A 10000-nucleotide genomic window follows, 5' to 3' on the forward strand; every position below is an offset into this window, starting at 1 on the left:
CCGCAATGTTGCATATCTAGCTGTCTTCTACCGCTATTTTCATGCAAACTGCTCTTCTGATCTTGCTAACTGCATGCCTCCCCTCCTCCTGCGGCCTCGCTGCACAAGACTTTCTTCTTTCTCTCACCCCTATTCTGTCCACCTCTCTAACGCAAGAGTTAACAAGTATTCTCAATCATTCATCCCTTTCTCTGGTAAACTCTGGAACTCCCTGCCTGCTTCTGTATTTCCACCTTCATATGACTTGAATTCCTTCAAGAGGGAGGTTTCAAGACACTTATTCATCAATTTTTGACCACTGCTTTGACCCTTTTATGGGACTGGCATTTCAGTGGGCATATTTTTTTATTGGATTTTTGTTGCCCTTGGCCAGTGTCCTTCCTACATAAAAAAAAAAAAAAAAAGATAAATAAAAAGCTCTCCTTGAGCAAACGCCATTTCCATCAGCTTGAATAGAATAAGCAGAGCTCACCACTCACGCACAACAATGGTGAGTTCACCCAAACAATACTAGTGCAGCGGAAGTGTACCACCACAAAGGCCACACACTGTATCATCGTTGACCTGTTTCCATTCACCACAGTACAGTGGAATAGATGACTGATGGGGAGAACAATGACGATCAATAATGTGCGTGTATAGGATCGCGTGTGTCTCGGTCGCAACTTTTGTTTTAATACAAGTTCCTGTAAGTATTCAAAACTCTGTACTGAAGTGCTGCTTTATTCTTTCGCAAATATCATATGGCTATTTTTCCGGTCATCAACATCTGTCAGCATCACCCTCTTCATCTCTCCGGGATGTCTGCCTTTCACTCTTTGCACTTCTTCTATACAACACTTCTCCCTTCTCTAAGCCGGGCTGCTGCAGAGTTCTCTCATGGAGGAGACGCAGATGGAGGATGGTGGCACCGACGGTCCGAAAGTCAGGTCCGCCAGTATGAAGGTGAGTGCAGAACATACATATTAGAGTCCTGGGGCGGCGTCAGAGATCAAGCCACTGTTATTAAGTGACAAAGACTTTAGGGTCATGATGATGATGATAATCTGTATGTGTGTGTGTGTGTGTGTGTGTGATTTGTTCTCTCTCTTCATGACCTTCAAGCATTACTAAAAAGTCTGCGGCTCCGCATGCCGTTCACAGGACCACAGCACGAGTGGCTCCGGGAAGATGGATAAACAAAATGAGACTAAAGTTGGCCACGAGCCGGCGACCAGCGAGCCCTCGGAGGATGTCTCCAGTGACAGGCCTCTGGAGGCAGACCCTAGCGGCACCCCTTCTGGCGAGTCGATTGGCACTCCTCCCGCTGACTCCACGCAGGAAGGGTCCAGCGGCAGCGTGGACGACACCTCTGAGAAGGTATCGGCTGAACCTTCGGAAAAGGTGCTCGATGAGGCTAAATAGTGCTGCGGTTACACGTCTGCAGGGTGTGGCGTCATATGCGTAGCTTATTAAGCGTCCCAGGGAGTCTCCTTGCTGCAGACTGCACATATCAGCGAGCCTCGGCCGCTGAGTGCAATTACAATAAGTACTTACATAATACTTACATATATGTTACTTGTTAGTTTACCATAGATTATCATGTAAGTTCAGTGTTACTCCAACTTTCCATCCCAATATATATTTGCCTGACAGTGAAAAGTGTTAAGTCATTAAAGACATTTCGTTTTTTTTTTTTTTTTCGTGACACTTTTTTCTCTCTTTTTTCACTAAAGGTATCCCTGTGTTAATGAATTGTTTTGATGTGCATCAATCTGCATCGGCATTGCCAGCGTAGATGACTCAGAAGGGGATTCGTTCAAAAAATGGGAACAGATAGACCTACACTAGATAATGATAAGCGAAACCAATTTATATTCGGTCTGCTAGACATGGGAAAAATTACGTTTGCAGGATTCGGAAAGACATCATCGCGACGATTTCTCCTCCGAGCTTCTTCTTAAGTCATCTGATTATGTGAAGATTCTACGGATTCGGTTTTCTGAGTCACTGATTCAGATTTTGGGGTTCATATTGTTATCCGACGCCGCGGACAGGTAGCCTCACTCTACCGTGCTTTTTGAATGGACTAATTAATTGAAACTTTTACACATTACATTACTTCAAGCACCATATACAATAAATATCCGTCGTCTGAAGTATTCATTATCTTAAAGCTCCCTCAAACATCACCAGCTGCGCAAAATTATAATTTCTAGATCCTTTTATAAATGCAAACCTGTTGAGAGAGAGAGAGAGAGAGAGAGAGAGAGAGAGAGAGAGAGAGAGAGAGAGAGAGAGAGAGAGAGAGAGAGAGAGAGAGAGAGATTAACTTTTTCTAAGAAGGAAACTGTGACCTATCTCAAGTGATCCATGAACACCACTTAAAAATTACGAGGTGTTGCTTCAGTCACTTCTGCTTCTGTGCTTGTCATTGTGCGTTATCCTAAGCAAAAACAAACCTTAAGCAATTATGTTGACGTTCATAAGAAATAACATCGAATCAAACGGACCTGGACGTTGTATATACTCCCTCTCAACCTCCTCACCCATAGACTGCAACGTAAGCAGGGAGGCAGGAACGCGTCTCACCCTGGTCCTGAACGTGTATGGCGTACCGGCACACACACACACACACACACACACACACTCATCTCGCTGTCCGACACTTCTCACCACCACCACTCCACCAGTGTAGCTTCTTCACTTGACAATCCTCTTCTCTGCTCTGTACTGCCTGCTGGTCTGTGCGTGCCACCGTCATTTCTCAATTGCTCTTTAACTACCTTTTAAGTTACAGTAGACTGCAGTAAACCTTTTGCCCTTTGCTCCATATATATATATATATATATATATATATATATATATATATATATATATATATATATATATATATATATATATATATATATATATATATATATATATATATATATATATATATTTATATATATATATATATATATATATATATATATATATATATATATATATATATATATATATATATATATATATATATATATATATATATATATATATATATATATATATATATATATATATATATATATATATATATATATATATATATATATATATATATATATATATATATATATATATATATATATATATATATATATATATATATATATATATATATATATATATATATATATATATATATATATTCATTAGCGACTTAGTCACCTCCTGCCTGATGAAGACTGTTGTTCTCCTGTGCTTGATTAAATCCCCTCAAGTAAATAAGCCTTCATACCCCACCCACTCTACTTGTCCCATTTGATCCATAACAAGGTTTGATTAGTATTAAATCAACCTGAACAGCAATTTGTCCTTTCTCATGATCACTGCGTCCCTACCTCACAAGATCATATCACTTGAATCTGCATTATCATGTTTGTGAAAAATTTGGCTTTGTTTTCAATCGAATAAGTATTTAATGAATCAGGTGTGTTAAACTATTCAGCTCATTATTATTGAAAATTTTACCAGTTACTTCATATCAGTAAATATTTGGGTAATACTTTCTTCGTATCCGGCTCCAAATTTGTGTCTGACGGTGTTAGCACACCATATGTGGGAGCCCATTGTCCTTAGGTATTGGCTGTCCCTGTTTTTTATACACAATCATCTTTAGACTTGCTCCTCTCCCTCTCGATCTTATCAAGAAAAAAAAGTGCTAAATGTGCTTGCTTACACACACACACTCTCTCTCTCACTCTCTCTCTCTCTCTCTCTCTCTCTCTCTCTCTCTCTCTCTCTCTCTCTCTCTCTCTCTCTCTCTCTCTCTCTTTCTCTCTCTTTTATCAATAAATTTTTAGATGCTGGAATATGCTTATAAATTATCCCTTCCTCACCCACACACTTTACGACTTCAGTTCATGTTGTAATTATCGGAAAGAAAATGTGTGTGTGTATGTGTGTGTGTGTGTGTGTGTGTGTGTGTGTGTAGAAGAATGAAGTCCTTTAATGCACGAAATACAGGCGAAATTGAGTATACTTAATTTGTTCTTTTAATGAAAATCTCTTTAGTTATCAACCGTAGTCAAGTTTCTGTTATCTCCTTGTATCACCTCTGGAGAGACACTTCAAGTAGAAACACAAGACGGTCGGGCGGTAGGCAGGTGCAGTGGCCAGCCGTCCCGGGAGAGCGAGGTGACGACAAGGCCCCAGGGTGTGTGTTTGCTTACCTGGTAGGCGGGAGATGAGAGTACTTGGACAAGGATGTGAGAAAGAATGCAAGATATTTCTGCCACAGGCTAGTCTTTGAAAGTCACTGTCTGAGAGAATGAAAGGTCGTCAGGACACACACACACACACACCCTCTTCAAGACCCGAAAACATTTCTTCGTGATAAAACTAGGGAAAACGAACAGTAGTAAATTTTGTAAGAATAAAAACAACGACCATGATTATTTTGTTGCTGCTGATAATAGCAACAGTATCAGTAACAACAAAACCACACCAATGATGATAATTAAGAAGAAAAGTAACCACAGGAAAGGCAAAATTCTCGTCGTTGAGGAAGGTGGAAAGGTGAGAGGGTCAAGTATCAGCACCAATGTGAGAATTGTGCTATACGAGGATGTGTATTAGAAGGCGATAGCCCACAGATACCTACTCTAATTCTTTTCCCTGCTTTATCTCTCTCTCTCTCTCTCTCTCTCTCTCTCTCTCTCTCTCTCTCTCTCTCTCTCTCTCTCTCTCTCTCTCTCGTGACATTTATGTAAGGTCCACGTAATATTTCCTGACTCTGTAAAATAGACGAAAGTGCAACAAGTGCCTTTTTTTTTTTTTTTTAATAAAAAATATATTTACACCCCGCCATTTCATTACCACGTAGCTAGTGCCGACAGGATCATCAGTACTCATCATGCATGTACTTTCGTAATCACTCTCACAGAAACTACGTCCGCCGCCCTTAAGTTATCACTATGCGGCATATATTACTTCAAGCCCAGCTATGTGACGAAAAAAGTACTATATAGCTCAGAGCAGCTTTCTTTAACAGTATATAATTCTCTCTCTCTCTCTCTCTCTCTCTCTCTCTCTCTCTCTCTCTCTCTCTCTCTCACACACATACACACACTTGGTAGCAACACTCCTTGACGAGAGGAGTGGCAGGTTTGAGCTCCCCGTGAACCGTCAGTCCGTCAGTACCGTTGGGCTTCACAGGGAAGGTCTCCTGCAGTAACTCAGTGAGGTAAGGTGTTGTTGTATGCTGAAATGGTGACGCAGGAAGTGAAGAATTTGATGGTATGGTTCTAAAATGATGTGAAAGTAGAACACTGAAGCTTAGATGATGTAATGGGTCAATAGAGTAGTTAAAATATATTATGAGTAGCTTGATATTATAAGTGTGATGGATTGCGAATTTATTTATTGTTATTTTGTGGTGATTTTTATATTTTGTTCTTGTCTGGTCAGTATCGTGGAGTTAAATTAAAATATGTTTGCGGTGTTCTGAAGCAGGTCAGCTTAACTCTCTTCATGCTAACGACAGCTCAACTCTTGTTACATTATTTCGAGTATCCCTGGACGATTTTTTTTTTTTTTTTTTTTTCATAAAATCAGTCTACATGTACTGAAACTTTTGAAGTACTCTATCACTATTTTGGTGCCAGTCAAGTCCTCGGAAATAATACTCTAAGCTTGCACTAGAATGTTTGTTTGATTAGATACGTCAGTCAGATGGCTAAACGATTGACGGCCTGTTGAGTCGTAGGGTTGTTATGGCTGTGCTGTAATGCTCGGTGCGATGTGGTGTGATGTGAAAAATCATGCTGTCGTAAAAAAAAAGAAAAAGAAAAAAGAATAGTATATTGTGGCGTTGGAAACTTAGGCTGAATTATCAAGTGTTAAAGCGTCTCTTCTCGACAACATTTAACATGTGATGGTAGTTACTGGAGTTTTCAATTCAAGGTGTTTTCATGTTTCTATTGGTATTTGATGTTAGTTATTGTAGATATCAATGAGTTTTGAAGCTTTCAGTGATAATTTAACAAGTATTCTGCATTATCATAGGCATATAACAGTACGATACCGATAAGAATTTAATCTATGGCCTTTGAAAATGTTTCTTATAGGAAAGCTCGAAGTGTTTCAGGGCGTGACAGGGAGGGTGAGAAAAGAAATTATCAGAACACTTTAGCTATAACTGCCAACCGAGGAGGAACAAATCATGAGATTAACATTTTCACACCTCCATTAGTGAGGTAGGTGACAAGGTGGGGACGGGATTGACCTGTCACATGTGGTCCTCCCTCCTCCTCTTCCCCATTTTACTACTGCTTCCCTCCCCTTTCCCCCCTTCCCTTTCACCTCCCCTTTCAGTCATGGTTACTCCTCGTTCTTGGTAAAATGTTGTGCAAGTTTAAAGTATGACTTTACGGACACCACTGTTTGTGGAAAGTGATCGACTGGTTAAAATATTTCAGTGTCTTTTATTTTATGTAAAATTTTCCAAGATTACATTCACATGAAGTAACAGGTGTCTTGCCGTCATCACTTAGCAGTCAAAGGATTGTATGTGAAACTGTGTTGTCTGGTATCATTCTTAGTCACTCGAACTGACGGTAACCGTTCGTTTCCTGCGAATATGTTTAAGAACGATCAAATATGTTAATTGTCTGCAATGTGTTATTTGTCTCACTCATGATAAAACTCGAAATAGTAGTTCCTTCCATGAAGCACAGCTATGATCGACAGTATGAACATCAAACGTAGGTGTGAAATCTATTCGAGTTTAAATGCTTGTGAGGATAGTCGTGGTATAGATACTGTTGTCTGTGGTGTTGGTGGTGGTGGTGTGAACCAGGATACAACAATAAGGATGGAAGATAGATGTAATGGTCGTATATAATATAGAGTGGTGCCGTAAAAGTTTTAAGAAACCGCGAGGTCTGCAAGGGCAAGAGTACTCTAAATAACTATATTAAAACAACATGAGAGGGTTTCGTACCGAGGTATCTTGCACGGCCTGCCTGCACAACGATTGGAAATATACCTGTACATACTGAGTATGTATTAGTCGGCGTCTGATATCAGGAAACATGGAGCTTATTATCTCGATTCACCTCCACACAATGAATAGGCATCATTGTTTCGGATCGTACGTGCTAAATACATCTATCATTCAGCGCCCACCAACCGCGTTATAACCACTCGAAAAACATGATGGGCAAGCTTGAACGTCAAATGACGGAATCTTTCAGTCACAAAGTAATAAATAAAAAGACGAAATGTGTTAGGGTGACATCCACCTCTCTTCCTATCTGGTGGTGATGACCATACCCGCATAAAGTAGGCGGGGCTTAGCAGCGACCCAGTCCCGGATAGGGTTCGAGTCGGGGGTCAAGAGGAGACGGTCCAGGGGACGCTCTTACTCGCAAGGTGAACCCAAGGCCCTTCGGACCGACCGAGAACTCCCTGACGAAGCGACATTGTGACATTTTCTTTGTCTGCACCTGGGCCCCTGCACTGTATGACTACGTAAGTGTTGTCTTTGTCCCTTCGTGTTATTTGAGCATTTCTTGTGTTGTGCTTTTTAACAAGAACGAGTAGCTATTCAGTTTCATTGTTAGTTATTATATCATGATGGCTTCGGCGACACACTCGCCGCGCGGCGTCTGACTGGGCTTCACTCGGCCACCAGTTGTAATAGTGAAAGGACTCGTGAGCATTATGGTGGATACACACACACACACACACACACACACACAAGATCAGTGAGTAAAATAAGAACTCGTGTCGGGAAACGACGATCGGTTTGGTTCGCTAAGAGTAAAGGAGTTAACGATGAGAACCCCTCGGCAGTTTTCCGGTCGCTGAGTTAGACCTGCGCAAGGATGAGAGACGATCATCCTTGGACCTGAAGGAGGAAAGTTACCAACAATATATTCCCCCTCCCTAGCCCCTACCACACCTTTCACTTTCTGTGCTTAAGCTACACTCGACTCCAAAGGCTTGGTAAATTCAATAGTAGTTTGATTTATTTATTAAAAAAAAAGGGGTTTTCCCCAAGTCTGCTACATTAACTGTACAAACACAACCGCTCCTCACCAGCCGTCTTTTTTTATATTCCAATTACCGCGTTCTGAGGGTGCAAATGACGAGACATCACTGGAGTGAGAACCAGAACGGCTTGGCGTTGGCTGCAGCGCGGTCTGACTCGGCCTCACTCGGTCACCAGCTGTGATAGTGAAGAGACTCGTGAGCATTATGGTGGACACACACACACACACACACACACACACACACACACACACACACACTGCAAAACCCATGAAGTACCGTCTTGGTCTTGTGCAAAAAAAAAAAGAGGCTCGTCACAGAAGTGAACATAAACAACCCATCTAAGAATAAAGTGAAACATGAGGCCCGTCAGTGTTGCACATACACGGATTCACTTTTGACCTACAGCTTTCATTTAGCTTCGGCCATACCAGGATCTACAAGATAACCCCCAAGTTATCTCATGTGTCGTATTTCATTCAGATAACAATACGTACTGAGGGAAGAAGGGAGGGGTGCAGTGTGAAGATAATAGGAGTTGGGCGTGATCTTATATTCTTGCATGAAGTCTTACTATTATGTGAATGATGCCTTTTAAGTAATTAGGATACTACACGCGTTTTCTTTCAAGTGTTAGCCCAGTAGCCCTTTAGTAGTACCTTTCATATTTACTATATTCACATTTATTAATCCTTTTTTTCTTCTGTGTCCAGTGTTTTCAATGTTAATCTCTTGTCTGTATGAATGATGATGCAATTATTATTATTATTATTATTATTATTATTATTATTATTATTATCATTATTATTATTATTATTATTAGTTTCATTTCATGAGTCTCCCTGCCTTCTCACATTCATTCTTACCTAGCAATTTGCAATTTCTTTTAGACAATTCAGCCTTCTTTGACCATATAGTAATGATTACTAAAAGCGAATAAACAATTGTATCGTCTCACTTTCCTCGCACTTTTCTCTGTTAGACATAAAGAAGAGAGAGAGGAAAAGTAGATTCTCAAGTAGTGGTAAACAATGGAATAAACTTGTTAATTAGATTCTTGGTGCCGAGTCAGTAGGGCGCTTAAAAAAAAAAAATAAAATAAATAAAACTGACTAATTTATGAAAAGGGATGAAAGGTGAGTATAGAAAGTATGTTTAATGCAGGGACTACCATGTGTAGACCTGCTGGCTTTCATCCAGTTTCTCTCACGTTAAACCTGGTACACACTCACTTGTCACACCTGCATGCCCAATTTCTTTAGACACTCCTGGTGGGCCTCCAGTAGCGCTGCGCAGTTCGTCTCCCCGTTCTCAGTTATGCTGAAATAGAGGGTAGTCGCGTGAGATTGTATTAGATCTTCGGCTGGTATACTACTATCTACCTATATATCTTTTCTTTTCCACTCATGCAAATACTGCACACTCGTTTAATATTTTAAGAGTAGTGTTGATGGAAGTGCGAGGTAGAAGAGGAACGACGGTATTTAGAAATTATGTAGATAGGAATAAGGAACAAGAGCAATGAGAGTATTAAGGAGTGATATAAATGGAAGTGTAGAGGAAGAATGGGAAGACCAAAGCGGAGGAGGATGGAATGAATGAAGGAAATTTTGAAAAAAAAAAGCTGTCAGAGAAGGATGGGTAGGTCCGACCGTCCAAAGTGGTTGGAAGAGAGCTGTTGCTGTGCCAATTTGCTTTCGGATCAAAGTTTCTCCCTGATGACGCCACATGCATGTCTACTATGTGTAGTGTTTTAAGAGCATCAAACCATCTTCCAGGTATTTTATAGATTTTATGCATTATCAAGTTCTGTATGAAGTTATTTTGACAAATTACTAATTACTGTGTTGTCTGGAATATATTAGGATAGAAATGGAGCAAATAAACAAAGAGTAATAAATGATAACGGAGCACCACAACTTACCCCATGCGTGAGTGTTAAAAGCCTTTCACCGAGTTTTATATTCGAAGATGTTACAAC

The 10000-nt window shown here is 40.2% G+C and overlaps 3 protein-coding genes across 6 annotated transcripts in view; 2 read left to right on the plus strand and 1 right to left on the minus strand.

The window, feature by feature from the left end:
* LOC135093235 (uncharacterized) overlaps window positions 1-2305 on the plus strand; it is a 12460-nt gene extending 10155 nt beyond the window's left edge. Inside the window, exons 13-14 of the mRNA XM_063992240.1 lie at window positions 857-945; window positions 1144-2305. Coding sequence (XP_063848310.1) covers window positions 857-945; window positions 1144-1404 — 350 coding nt within the window. The 3' untranslated portion in view covers window positions 1405-2305. The remainder of the gene's footprint in view (window positions 1-856; window positions 946-1143) is intronic.
* A 2770-nt stretch (window positions 2306-5075) lies between these two features.
* The window catches only part of LOC135093243 (uncharacterized), a 157422-nt gene continuing 152497 nt past the window's right edge, over window positions 5076-10000 (plus strand). The window contains exon 1 of one of the 2 annotated variants that reach the window (XM_063992301.1): window positions 5076-5209. Coding sequence is in view for 1 of the 2 variants with exons in the window: in XM_063992290.1 (XP_063848360.1) it covers window positions 7490-7497 (8 nt within the window). In the remaining variant the exon portion in view is untranslated. Of the gene's footprint in view, window positions 5210-6908; window positions 7498-10000 lie in introns of those variants that run through there. The other variant, XM_063992290.1, reaches the window with a different exon arrangement.
* Window positions 7987-10000, minus strand: part of LOC135093259 (cytochrome c oxidase copper chaperone-like) — an 8184-nt gene continuing 6170 nt past the window's right edge. For 2 of the 3 annotated variants that reach the window (XR_010263280.1, XM_063992341.1), the window contains exons 3-4: window positions 9252-9339; window positions 7987-8197 (exon numbers count right to left, since the gene is read on the minus strand). Coding sequence is in view for 2 of the 3 variants with exons in the window: in XM_063992341.1 (XP_063848411.1) it covers window positions 9255-9339 (85 nt within the window). In the remaining variant the exon portion in view is untranslated. The remainder of the gene's footprint in view (window positions 8198-9251; window positions 9340-10000) is intronic. The other variant, XM_063992335.1, reaches the window with a different exon arrangement.

This window comes from Scylla paramamosain, chromosome 3 (genome assembly GCF_035594125.1).
Source record: "Scylla paramamosain isolate STU-SP2022 chromosome 3, ASM3559412v1, whole genome shotgun sequence".
NCBI classification, from domain to species: Eukaryota; Metazoa; Arthropoda; class Malacostraca; order Decapoda; family Portunidae; genus Scylla; species Scylla paramamosain.